Source organism: Mustela putorius, unplaced genomic scaffold (genome assembly GCF_011764305.1).
Source record: "Mustela putorius furo isolate JIRA1106 unplaced genomic scaffold, ASM1176430v1.1 tig00003858_pilon_pilon_pilon, whole genome shotgun sequence".
Classification (NCBI taxonomy): Eukaryota; Metazoa; Chordata; class Mammalia; order Carnivora; family Mustelidae; genus Mustela; species Mustela putorius.
The window spans coordinates 31,999,150-32,012,953 of record NW_025422010.1 but is presented as its reverse complement, the minus strand read 5'-3'; the positions used below and the strand labels follow the sequence as shown (position 1 = coordinate 32,012,953).

The 13,804-nt window shown below is 49.5% G+C and overlaps 1 protein-coding gene across 47 annotated transcripts in view; it reads left to right on the top strand.

The window, feature by feature from the left end:
• Positions 1 to 2,397: 2,397 nt before the first annotated feature.
• CELF4 (CUGBP Elav-like family member 4) overlaps positions 2,398 to 13,804 on the top strand; it is a 286,479-nt gene continuing 275,072 nt past the window's right edge. For all 47 annotated transcript variants that reach the window (XM_045065568.1, XM_045065556.1, XM_045065567.1 and 44 more), the window contains exon 1: positions 2,398 to 2,859. In XM_045065568.1, the coding sequence (XP_044921503.1) occupies positions 2,574 to 2,859 (286 nt within the window). In that variant the 5' untranslated portion in view covers positions 2,398 to 2,573. The remainder of the gene's footprint in view (positions 2,860 to 13,804) is intronic.

Below are 13,804 nucleotides of genomic sequence, written 5' to 3'. Positions count from 1 at the left end.
AGGCTCTATGTGTGAGTTTCTGTTCGATTCCATCAACGTGTGCGATTCTTAGGCCATCATATAACACTGAATAATGTAAGCCCAGAACCGAGTTATGAATCAACTATACTTACACACGATTCCAACAAGAAAAGACAGGAGAATCTTAAAATGAAAGGATGAAGTTCCACAGTTCTCAGAATTGTACTTGCTGTTTGGTCACTCGCCCTGGATCCTCAGGGAGAGGTGTCCCAGGTGGGCTCGGGGCCTGGGGCTGCGAACCTCGGGCCCTCCTCGGGCCTCCTCCTGGCGCTGGAGAGCTCCGCGTTGTGGTTGTACCAAACGGGCTTGGTCTCGGTTTTCAGGCGGATGGGGTCTCATTTCTTTAAGTAAAATTTAAAACGTACTGTCTAATAACGTCATGTAATCCGAGGGCAAGAAAAGAGAGACCCAGAACACCCGAAGGGGGCCGGAGGGGGTCCGGACAGGGTCGGGCCAGCAGCTCTGCCCCCGCAACTCGCGGGGGAGCGGGCGCGTTATTTTAATTTGCCCGGCTTCTGAAGCCGTGGAGAAGAGGCTGCCCTGGAAAAGCAAATGTGGGAGAGGATGAGGGGCAGGTAAATATCATTAAAATGAAAATCTGCTCTCCCAACCCAAGTTCACCACCAGCATTCGCCCCCAAAGGCGGGGTTGCTTGGACCCGGCTCCCGCGCCGGCCACTCCCTCTCCCGCGCAGCCGAGGTTTTGGCCCCTGCGGGCCCGGTGGGGAACCCAGCAAAGTCGGGCTGGGCGACCGGACCCTCTGCTCCAGCCCGCAGACGCGACTCCCAGCCTCGCACTTCTGGAGAGGGAGGCGCTGCCCACGAAACCCGCGGGGGCAGCGCACGCCGCGCGAGTCTGGGTCCGGTCGCAGCCCGGATAGCGATTCGGGGAGGGGGGGGGGTATTTCTTTGATAGTGGATTAAGAAAAAAATTTCAATTTGAACCAGTAAAGCAGACGAGGGCAAAATTAAGCCCGTCCCTCGCTCTGGCTCACCGATCCGGCACGGCACCCAGAGCCTGTCTCCTTCCACGGCGGGCGAGCGGGCCGAGGCGCCCGGCTCCTACCTTCCTCCCGCCAGCCGCCTGCCGGACCAGTCGCCGCGCTTCGGGGCCGGGGGAGGCCGTCCGGGACGGAAACACCCACCTCCAGCCTTCCAGGCGGGCTGGGACAAGGGTCGGGCCCCAAATCTCTACGCCCCGTCCCCCCAGCGAGGCCCAACTGCTGCCCAGCCCGGACCTCCCAGGTGGCTCGGGTGGCGGTAGATGCCGTGCGAGAAGGCGAAGATTTGGGACTGCTCTGGCAGGTTGGGGACTCGAGGAGGAAAAAAGCAGAGACACGGAGAGAAAGAGCGCGCGCGAGAGAGCTCTTGTCCATAGATTTATCCACATAATATATATTTATGTAGCTTTTTTTCTCTCGACACTGATCAATGCGCACTCGGATCGCTGGGCGGACTCCCTCCAAGCCGACTCGCTTTTTCTAGTCTAAATAAATAAATAAAGGGAAGCAGATGGGAGAAAAAAGCGCCCATTCCACCTCCGCCGCCGCCTTCGCCGCCGCCCCGCCCGCCATCCCTGCCTTTGCTTCGCCCGCCTGGCGCCCTAATAGAGCGCAGCTCGGTGCATAACGCTCCCCCCACCCCGACATACCCACACGAAAATGAAAATCAATGTTTTAAAAATACAAAAAGTTGCACCTGCTGCTATTACAAAAGGAACCCCCAAAAGGCAAAGAAGAGGCCAGCAGCCCCGTTCCTAACGGGCACCCGCTCTCCGCGGCCGCCGGGCCCGGAATCTCAGCGCCTCCCGAAGAGCCATGCGCCTGGCGCTATTTATAGCCGGGGGCTGTCTCGGACTGTACCACCACCGCTCGCCGGGGCCGCCGACGGGGGAGGCGCGGCGGGGCCGGCGCCGCCCCACGCCGTCCTGCTCCCGGCCGCCGCCCGCCGCCGCTCGGGAGCCCCCCCCTTCGTCTCGCCCTCTCCGGGCCCAGTGCCCCCCTCCTCCGCGCGCGCTCACTCGCCTCCCCCACCCCTGGTCTGACTGGGAACTTGAACCGGTCCAGCCTGTTTAAACGGAAAGGACAGAGATCCTGTCTGTTCAATATATTAAAAAAAAAAAAAAAAAAAAAAAAAAAGAAAGAAAGAAAGAAAGAAAAGAAAAGAAAAGAAAAAAGAAAGAAAGATAGAAAGAAAGGGGAAAAAAGAAAAGAGAGAAAAGGGGGAAAAAAGAAAGAAAGGAAAGGGGGGGGGGAGAAAAAAATCGGATCAGGCCGAAAAAGAGAGAGAGAAAGAGAGAGGGAGAGAGAGAGGAGAGAGGGAGGGAGAGAGAGAGCGGGGAGAGGAGAGAGAGAGCGCGAGCGCGAGCGAGCGAGAGAAGAGAGGAGAAAGAGAGAGAGCAGAGAGCGAGAGGAGAGCGAGGTGTAGAGAAACCGAGGGGGAGAGAACCCGAGTGTGTGTATGCGTGTGCGTGTGTGAGCGCGAGCGAGCTTGCGAGGGAGAAGAGCGAGAGAGTGCGAGCGAGAAAGAATAAAAGGAAAGAAGATTTTCTCTATGTATATAAAGATGGCCACGTTAGCAAACGGACAGGCTGACAACGCGAGCCTCAGTACCAACGGGCTCGGCAGCAGCCCGGGCAGCGCCGGGCACATGAACGGATTAAGCCACAGCCCGGGGAACCCGTCGACCATTCCCATGAAGGACCACGATGCCATCAAGCTGTTCATTGGGCAGATCCCCCGCAACCTGGATGAGAAGGACCTCAAGCCCCTCTTCGAGGAGTTCGGCAAGATCTACGAGCTTACGGTTCTGAAGGACAGGTTCACAGGCATGCACAAAGGTGAGTGCACCTTTCCCTCCCAACTTTGCCGGGGAGAAGGAGCGGGCGGGCCGGCCAGCCGGCCGGCGACGGACGAGCGGGAGACGGCGCGAGAGGGAGCCTCGGGCGGACGCCGAGGAGGGAGGCGCTCGGGCAGCAGAGACCCAGGACTGGGGTGCGTGGGGAGCTGTTCGCTGGGGCAAAGCTGGGTTTTGGGCGAGGAGCTGATAGAAGCGGTGCGGTGGGGAGAGCAGCGGAAGCAGAATATGGAGAGAAAGAGAGAGAGGATCGAGGGGAAACGGGGCTTGGATTTTTGGGCGCAGCGACTTGAAAGATTGGGACGGGGACCGCTGCACCGGCCAAGCCCGGGACGCTGAGCAGACTGGCGGACGCTCAGCGGGCCAGGGACCTAGGGTGCTGTCCATCGCCGTGGTGCTGAAAATATTAAGAGGAGATGATCTCCTCCTTCTCCGCTCGGGGCCAGAATAGCAGGAGCGCAGCCGTCTAAAAAGAAGAGAGGTGACAAATTCAGAGAGATATTTTTATTTTGCTATCAATTTAACAGTAAACTCTCCCTGTCGAGCTATGTGCCTCAATAATCCGGTTGTGGTGTGAGTGGTGGGGGAGGGGGTGTTTGATGTTTGAAGGAAGGAGGGACAAAACCTAAGGCAAGATTTAGCAAGGAACCAGCCATCCCCTGGATGGAGTGGGGGGGTCGGGGAAGCCTGAATGATGATCCCCTTCCCAGGAAAGCGGAGCTTTTGGGGAAAAAAATCTGTGTGGGCAAAATATGCCTTTTGAAGGGTGTAGCCTAAATTATCCCAAACTCACCATGCAGAGAGGTTTATAGTACATTATTGCTCTCCCTTGAAGCAATCATTGCTAGTGAGTGCTTGGGGGAGGGGGACACAGAATAATCAAAGAATTAAAACCCAGCAACTTTTTAGGAAAGTGGTCATGAGAATTGTCTGCAGCCTGCCTGTTTTCTCCTTGTTTTATTATCTTTAAGGCAGATCCCCAAACGTGTTCAGTTGTAGAACGTGTGTGGGTGGCTGGTGGGTGACGAAATTAGCCCAGTGCTCCGCTCCCTAACAGTAATGTATAGGATGTGCAGTGGGGATTAATCCAGGCTGGAGCTGTGTGGGCAAGTTAAATGCTTTCTGAGAGAGATTGATCGTCAGGCAGGGAAGGAGCACCGGGCTAAGGAAGTTGTAAGGGATGTGTATGGACGTTCCGTTTTTAATAAACAGTAGTGTGGAGAGCCACTGAAGATGCTGTGTTAGAGCTGGTGGTTTTAAAGATGAAAACACACACACGCACACGCACACCCACCCACACAGAGAGAGCAGCCTCATCCTTGGCCACAAATGGGCTATGAACAGAGCTGATCCTCCAGCACATTAGGTGCAGAGCGCAGAGCTGTCTGGCTCTCTGAGCAGCAGTGGTTTTCACTATCACAACCTCCCTCCCTCCTCCAGCCCTCCCTTCATCCGAATACTAAGCAGAGCTCCAAACTCTTCATAGTTGGAGTCCCAGAGAGCAGTTTTTATTGGCTTTAGCATCTTCCAGCTTGCCTGCTGAGGAGTAAATCTTAAAGTTAATGGCATGTTGAGTAGCACAGAAACACAGCAGAATGGAAATATACTGGGTTTGTTGGGGTGGGGTGAAGGTGGGGGGTGTAATGGAGAGACAAACCAACCTTTCTCCAATATGGAGAAAATGTCTGATCAGAAGAGAAACTGGAAAGGTGAAATGGGGAGGCAGTGTTTGAAATAACATTTGTTTCCATTTTTCGCCCTCCCTCTCAAGTCAACCATATCTTTGTAGTTTTTCCCTTTCCAATCAAGCTCCCTAGAAGCTAATCAAGGTTTGTATCAAAGCTTTGTCATTCTAATATGTCCCTAGATTTAAAAATAGTAATAGTGAAAATTTAAAGAGCATAAATAAGGAAATCCTTTGCCCATCTTAATCATCAGTTCTTGTGGTGATTTAAAAATTTTAAAGTTAAAAAAAAAAATCAGAACCAACCAGAGGCAAAAGACAGTTGTGAAGAACTGAGCTTCTTAAGAGATCCGGGTTTGGAGCACTTTATTCACTTCTTTATTTCAAATGAAGATAAACTTTAACAGTATTCCTTGTTTCTTTCACAATCCCTTGCTGATATCATCACTGTTTTTGTTGCTCTTTGGACTCCCTTGCATTATAGCAAAGAAGTAGAATTATCATGATTTGCATCAGGAAGCTAGAGAAGGATATGTTATAGTTATTTCATATGTTTCATACATATACATACACATATCTGGCCAGGATTCCTAGAACAAGCAAAACTTCATTTTCTAAATAATTCTTCCCCTAAACTGGCTCAGTCAGTGGCAGGCAGGCCCGTTGGCTCCAGTGTGCTGGGTGTTTCGTTGTCGCAGCTCATCCTTCAGAGCCTGAGCATATATATTTTTCCCTATGAAACTTCCTGCCTCTATAACCCTCAGATTTTTATAGGCAAGGTTGGGCCACAATGTCTCTAACAGTGCCTGGAAGCTCCAGGAGACCTGAATAAATGAGACAGTCTCTAAGGTCTGGTTTATTTAGTCCTAGAAGAGTTTGAACTCCTCTTTCAGAGATACAGCTTGATTTATTAGCTAATCCTGATAAAATAAGCCTCCGGCCACCTTAAAAAATTACTCGCTTGCCATTGGTGATTAATTATTGTTAAGTCAAAAAGCATGATGAGGCTTGAAGAATGAGGTTTGAATTTAGCTTTTAGATTTTCCCCAACTCTAAATTGACAACATGAAGCTAGGGGTAGAAACATGTCTTTGTTGAGCCTTGTTTCAGGGCATGTTTGTGGCTCTTTCTTTCCCTTTCTTGAATTTATAACTTCTAATGAATCTTACTGGAATAAAATTGAGAGACATGACAGGATACTGGCCTCCAGTGTGGAAGGCATCTGCATGTTATTGGCAAAAGAAGAAAAAAGAAAGAAAGAAAAGAAAAGAAAACAGAAAAAGAAAGAAAGAAGAAGATAGAAAGAGAAGTGGAAAGAAGAAAAAATAAGTAAAAATTAAATAAAATGCATGAGATTTCAGGTGGCTATCCATTTGTTGGCCACCTGCCATTTCAGGTAACTAAAGGAGGAAGGAGTTCTAAGGGTTAATGGAATACCTGCCATGCGTAGAGTGAACCTTAAAAGGCAATTACTCCAGTCAAATTGGGAGTCTGTGGAGGAGGGAGTGGGTGGGTGTTGTGGAGCAAACCCAGCCGTAGCAGAGAAAGGCTGTTGGGCTGGGGAGCCAGCAAATAGCAGTTGTGGACTGGGGTAATTACTGTAAAGGTAAATTCACCCCCTGGAGACCAGAAAGCACTTGGGCGGGGGTGGGGGAGATCTGGGTGTTAGGCAGAGAGAGAAAGGAAGAAAAAAGGCCCAGAATTACAATTCAAAGAAATAACACCCAACGAAAAAAACCCAGTTTAATGCAGACTCTCCCGGCGAACTCTGGAGTCTTCTTTTCTCCCCCCATTAGAAGCACTTTGAGAAAGATTGTTTTTTTCCAGGTTCCAAAGAGAAAGACATTGTACTATTGATTAAAGAGGAGAGAGGCAAGCTCCCTGGGTAGCAGCAGAAGTGAGCTGAGGACCAGTTTTGCCCCTTCCTATAGAATTTTTCTCCCCTGGGGAAAGGAAGAGGTCACCCACTAGTGGAATTCTTTCCTTCTCTCCTTTTACCTTTATTTCTCTTTTCTTCTTTTTATGTCCTGGAGAACAAACAGAAGCAGTGTCTGAAAATGCATACATACACATACCCATGCCTGCTAAAACACACACACACAGTCGATGGATCACACATGAACAAGCCAGCAATCCATTCATAACTTTGGTCTTGTCTAGCAGGATAGGAGGCAGCAAAGACTGAGTTACTGGGAGACATAAAGACTAGTGCTCTCTGGATAGCCATATTATAATGCATTATCTTTGAAGTCATTTAAGTCCAATTTAAGTGGTATTTAGTATAATATTTATGAATTAATGTAATCTAAACATAGGGCTGTCCCCAAAGGTTTAAACAGCCTTTACTACTGATGTGTGCTTATTCCGGGAGCCTGCAATGCATTTTAATCTAAACAGCCAAGCCCATATCACATTCCCTCTTGTTAACCAGTCAGAACAGATCTGTGCCTGGGTAACCACTCTGCATTGATATCTTCCCCCACTGCATAGAGGAAAATCGAGTTCTCCCAACCCAGGAGCCACAGCTGCAGGGACTTCAGCCCCTTATACTTCCACACTACATCCAGAGGGAGGGTTGGGACAGAGTAATGGAACCTTCTGTGGGTTGAACTCTGGAGAGTATATCATTTGAAAATAGACTCATCACCAGATACACAACCTCTCATTTCAATGGTAGCTGAGTAAAATATGCATGAAGCCCCTGGATTTGGTGTGTAGTTGGGAGAAAGAGAAATGGCAAGTGTTATAATTGTCTTGTTGATTCTTGACCAGTATCATAAAATTGTGCCTTGTATTTTCATGTAAGGTATAGCAGTTCTCAGAACACTGAGTTTCTATCGCTTGACTTTAGCCGAGAGGGATCTTGGTTTTTTTCCTTAGATAGGTGAATTAAAGCCAGTGAGGCTCTCTCTGATTTCTGTTTTCAAATGAGTCTAAGAGACGGCGAATCTGGAAGGGTCAACATGGGCATCAGCTCAATTAGGGTGAACTTTAAAAAAAATTTACTTTGAAAAATAAAAATTCAGGCTTTCCAGGGAAAGACACTGGTAGACTGGTTGGGCAGACACCTGCAGTTTTTAAAAAGAAAGATTTGCCTTGTGAGAAAAAGATACGAAAAACATGGGGAAAATAACATTAAAAACAATACAAATTGCAGTGGAAAAAATAAGCACTAATGATCATTAGAAAACTAATGTAAACCAAAGCCACAGCTCCCATAGAAGACTTTCAAACCCCAGATGTTTGTAAGTATTCTATTTAGGAGCAAAGAAAGAACAATATTGGGAAAGAATTGATTTATTGAAGAGACTGGTGGTTATTTGCTGCTTGTACGTAATTTCGTTTATCTTTTAAAGAGACTCCCTCGGAATCAACACACAGATAAATTAATCTGCACATGTGCCGTCAACGCATCCATGTGCAAGCATGACTGAGCGCATCCCACACATATGGGAACCAGGGCTGGCCTAGATTTCACTGCAATTCAACAGGGAGATGTTAACACTTCTTTCCCCCTCAGCTTTAATGGGAATTCTAGATTGGGTTGAAAGAACCCCCCTGGCATACTTTGATTCTCTCCACCTGCTCCAGTTGGCTGGATGTTTGTGGCTTCTCAAACACAAAACAAAATAAAACAAAAAGAAAGGCTTTTCTTAAGTAAAGTCGCAGCTTGGGGGGGTAAAAAAAAAAAGGAACAGTTATCAAAAAACATATGTCATAGATATGTGCCCCATAATATGCAGGCATATTGTGAGTACTTTCAAAGAGCTGGTTTCCAGGGGGCACTTTTGACACCCAGTGACCATGCCACACTCCAGGAATCGGAGCACAGCCATCTCTCTCGCTGTTATTAACATGATCAACCTCATTATTATAATTCATAGACCAGGATAAGAGAGGGGCTTCTAAGTGATGCCTGAGAAAATACCCAAGACACCACATCCTTCCCTGAGAAAAGAGCTGGTCTCACTCACCTCAGATGGTTTTGGGGGAAACACTACACAGCTCACACATCATCTGAAGGTGGCCTGTTTCTGAACTGACCCAGGAAAGATCTCCTCGATGGGGACTTGGAGAGGGCAGGCCGTAGAAGAGGAAATGGAACAGAAAGTGAGGCCCCAAATCATAGGCAGAACAAAAGGAAAACTGAAAGTTGTAGGGCCCACATGCCAGCCGGAAGCTGGGAGTGCTGGTTGACAGCAGCCGAAACGCGGCGTTTCTGAACTTGGAAGGGAAATCCCATGTGACATGCAGAAAGAAGCGCTAGAGAGTATGAAAATCTGTGTGTGTCTGCGGGTCCTGGAGGATGGGGCGGGGGGGGGGGGGAAGATACCGCAGCCTGTGTGGGTGTTGGTGTGAGCCTGTGTGTGTGAACTTCTGTTTGTATATGAGTTTGCATGTCCAGGGAAGAGATAATAAATGCAAACAGCACGGGAATGATGTTAGGGGTAGTTTTCATCTGGTGAGGCAGTGTGCGCGACCAGGGAGATGGTTGATGGAGAAAAGGAAAGAATGTGGGAAGGATGACACTGTCCTTGTGATTATGTCCGTGCTCCACCTAAGAACTCAGAGGTTGGATTTGTCAAGGATCTAAGTTCCAGTGTGAAGGTGTGCTCTTGCGTATCTGCCTGATATCTCCACCCAAAGGTGCAGGTTTTAAAAAAGTTCCATCTCCCCCTACTCATCACCCTTCAGATGTTTGCCTGCTTCAGCTCACCTATTGACTCATTTTAGAAATGACCTTCCATCTGGGAGCTGAGTGGCCGGCACAGAACCTGGCTCTCTGCAGAGATAAATCCCTCCACCCACTGCATTTCCTACCCCACCGGTTGCCCCTTGGCATCCCAGCCTGACTTTTCTCTTGTGATGTTTACACACACACACACACACACACACACACACACACACACACGACTTGACCAAGTCAGTCAAGCTAGCCCCTCCCCTCCAGGCAAGGAGGGGGTGGCAGGGACCAGGATGCCCCCCTTTTGGTCTCTCCACAGGAGAAGCACATTCATTCCCTCTACTTTTGCCTTTTTAAATTCACAAGAATCACAAAAAGCAACTAATCTTAGCCAAATAGCTTAAGGCAAGGGAACAGAGCCCCCAGATTAGTTGCAACCCGTTTATCACCAGCCTTTATCTCCCCATTTCCCTTCTCCTATTTGCCATTGGGGCCTACAGAGAAAGATCCACATTCCACTTGGCAACATAGGGTGCGGTTAGAAATGCCAGGACAAAAAGACAATGATAAGGGTAGAAATGATGGCAGAGGAATTCCCAGAGTTGCTGTGTTTGTCCTGAGGGCTTCCTTGTCTCCACACATCCTTGTCCCAGTGGCCCCTGGATGGGTGTAAAGCCTCAACCTCAGCCTTGCCCTCAGGAACCAACTAGGAAGCCAGGTGGGCAGCCCCAGGGTCACGGTCCTCCTTTCCAAGTCCCTTTGGAAATAGAAGGGGATGTTTTCGGGACCATATGCTCACAGGCATTCTCCCCTTCGACTTGCTCCGTATTTGGTTTCTCTTATCCTTCCTTGTATCTCCCCTCCAGCACAAGCTGACCAATGCTCCGAACAGAGCGATTCCCAGCAGCTGAGCTCAGGAACAAATCCTACGTGGCCATCTGCGAGATGTAAATAAATGGGTGTCCTCATGTAGACAGACGTAGTTCTGGTTCTGTGGGGACAGAACAGCCAAAAATATTGATCAAAGCTCAGGAAAAAAATTGATAATGAGCTGGCCTCCAACAAGAGTTTAATTGACAGAGACTTCCGAAGGCCGGCTCTGGACAGCGCATAAACTGACCGCAATGTTACTTTATTGCAATACACTCTGCTTTAATTAATTATCACCTTTGTTAAAAGCAGCTCCAGATCAAAGGTTTCTAGATACTTAACAGATCTTACTAACAAAGCCCCCCGTGCATTAGGCTATCCCCCGGGCTCTTCAGTGAGGCAAGTGAGTTTATTTCCCATTTTCTTCCCTCTTAGCTGGTGGTTTCTTCCTCTTTGTTAAAGATAAATGGTTCCAGCTGCACAGCCTCCCTGTCCTAGGACAGGGATTTCGAGGGGTGTTGTCTGCAGAAGCGAGGGGCTGTTATTTCTAAAATTATACAACTAGGACTAGGTACACCTTCGAGTCTCTGTGGCTGAAATAGGGAGTGTCAACAGAGGAGAAGAGAATTCACAGAAATGCAAAAGGTGTGTGTGCGTGCACACGCGTGCACATGCACAAGTGACGCCGTGCACATCCACATAAATATTATGGGATCGATGCGTTTCACATCCGCTGCTCACACCTCTTAACTTCTCCCTCCTGTCTCTTGAGCACCTGTGCTACTGTCATATTTCACTCTGAGAAATGCTTGCAGCTGAAGCGTGCATAGATGATGCTGTATCGAACCAAAGCCATTGTTTGGATTCGGTTGTGGAGTCCGGGCACCCGTTGAAGGATTATCCTTGCCTGGGGTAGATGGTGCCTAAAGAATTCGCTTCTCAAGATAGGACAGGAACCTCACTCTCCAGAGTCCCCAAAACCTACAAACTGACAGGTGACTTACTTGAAAGCAACCCTTGGAGTCGTTCTAGGCAAATTTGAATGCCATACGTGGCTGTTTGTTCATTATTCTAATTTAATGATGCAGTCACACCTAATTAATCCATGTCTGGTTTATTCATACACTATGTTTGAGGATCCAAAAGATTTCTCTAGCTAGCTGGCTTCCCTTTACAGGGGCAAATGAGGGCCTCCCCTGACAAGTGAGCCTGTCTGGGACCAAACAGGAGCCGATCCCTGTTGCCTGACTTGATAGAGGCGCTGTCCCTGAAACCCCGTCCACGCAGGTGGCAGGAACAGCAGCCACGCACACACGCCACAATAAGATTGGACACCACATCTCATTGGTGATGAGATCAGGTGCCCATCCTGACACACACGGGCACGCAAAGTGTGCATTCTACCATGGACCCCTTCTCAGAAGTACTGCCCCGTGGCACACGATAAATAACCCAGCGTGCCAGGCAGTCCTCTGATCAGGAGTTTCGGATGTAGAGGGTAGAGAGGCCGAGTCAAGCTCCTCTCTCCGCCCTTAAGAAAGTGGAGCCTGAGCCGTTGGGGCCACTGGCCAGAGAGAGAGCGAGAGACTGAGGCTGGAGGCTGCATGAGCCCAGAGTCAAGCCTGTAGCGTGACCTGAAGCACACATCCCTGTGGCAGGTTCTGGCCAGCCTGCTGCCAGCGAGTGGGGCCTCTTGCCTGAAAGGTACATGGAGAGAACGAGGCATCAACCTAATAATATCCTTATAAAGCCAAACCTCCTGCACAAGTCCTAGGAGACAAGAGGCATCCAAAGATCAAACACTACATCACAGTGTATTTGTAGGAACTCTCTGATTCAGCTACCTCCCTATAATGCTCTAATTGACTATTTGATCAGCTCTAAAAGGGCCAGTGCTCAAGACAGACTCTCTCTCTCTCTCTCTCTCTCTCTCACACACACACACACACACATTCATATGTGCAATTGCGGGCATGCTCACGTACATGTATATTCACACACGTACATACGCTCCCCACACAGGCACCTGCTTGCAGACTTTTCTTGCACACACTGCCGTACGCACAGCAGCTCACCTAACAAGGGGAGATTCTCACAGGAGATGCTTGAAGGTGAGTGAGAAGCACATACCTAAGATTGTCCATGCCCTTCCAGTAATGGGCTTATCAATAGCTCTTAAAGAAATGTGACAGCCAGCCCAGAGTGATTCAGTTGGGTGGACAAAGGTCAGCATATAGATATCCATTATTAATAATATCAATATCTTGGTTGACCAAGATAACCAGAAACTGTATCATGTCGCTGCTGATGGGTGAGGCTGGGAGGGCTCCATGGCAGCAGCCGGAAATTATACCCATGTAAAATTAATCATATTGACTGGTTCTAAGAATATACGGAGAGGCGAGGATGTAGGTAGTGCTTGCCATGGTGGGAGAAGGGGACCATATTCCCAGAGGCTTCGTGGTCTTAAACTCCTGGAAGGAGCCCAGGGGGAATGGAGGCGTCCCCGGGTGACCGAGGAGAGAACACTCTCCCTCATCCGGCCTCTGCTTTCCAGCGGGGTGAGGCAGAGGAGAGGTGTTCTCTGAACAGGAAAAGAAAGAAATAGGATCCCCTAACCATTATCCACCCAACATATCCATATCTTTCTGTCAAATCAATACTTGGCTTTGTCTCACCAGAGAAGGCGCAGGGAGCATCCTTGCGCCCGCTGTGTGAAGAGCTCCATCTCCAAGGGGTGTCATGAACCTGAAGTAACATCCCAAGTTATGGGTAGGATACTGGCCCCGGGAGAGGCCCGTGTGTACTTCTCAACTTAGAGGTCCCAGGAAGAAAGGCACCTGATCAAATCAGCCACCATAATGGGATTCTTGGGACCAGCAGAGTCTGGCTGGGTCCGGAATATTCTGGACTTTGGAAAGCCATTGCTCGTGGAGGCTCACCTCCTGTCACCGTGAGTAAAAAGGAAAGGGAAGGCCGCTGTGTCCTTGGCCTTGGAATTCCCTTCAGGCCTGCCCCTGACCCCTTCCTCCCTTGTCTGCCAGAGTCCCAGCTCACGATGTTCCTGACCGCCCTTGCCAGCCCTGAGTATCTGGAAGGGAGGAGAGGAAAGGAGAGAGTCCCAGTGGCTGGGGGTTCATCAGAGAGGAAGAAAGGGAATAGGGTTGGTGAGAAAAGCCCACTGAGCCTTTGGATCATTCCTCATCTCTGCTCCCAGAGCCTGTGGAGGCAGCTGAAAGGGAGCCTGCCATCGCGGCCAGGTCCCATGGTTGGTGACTGATGATAGGAGATGGACCTTGAACGTGCAAGGGAGAGAGCTGCGATTGTAGAGGGTGACGAGTGGTACCCATGGCTGGAATGGGGAATGGAGGTTCTGAGCACTGGATGCACCCCTTCCCATAGGGAACATTTGGGCCTCAGCCAACAGGCCACATCTACCCTCCTCTGACCTGCCTCCCCTCCCCCAGCTGCACACACACTCAGAGTTCTGCCCGTGAGCTTATACCCAGCCCTCCGACAAAGCACCTTGGCTAGACTCTGCACTCCCTCCCGAGTGCTAGTGGCCCAGCACTCCTAGCAGAGACGCAGCCCCCAGATCACTTGGAACAGCTCCAGGATGTCCGGACTTGCTCCCAAACCAGCCCAGACTAGGTGCAGCTACAGAGGGCCCGCGGGGAGCATGGATGGGTC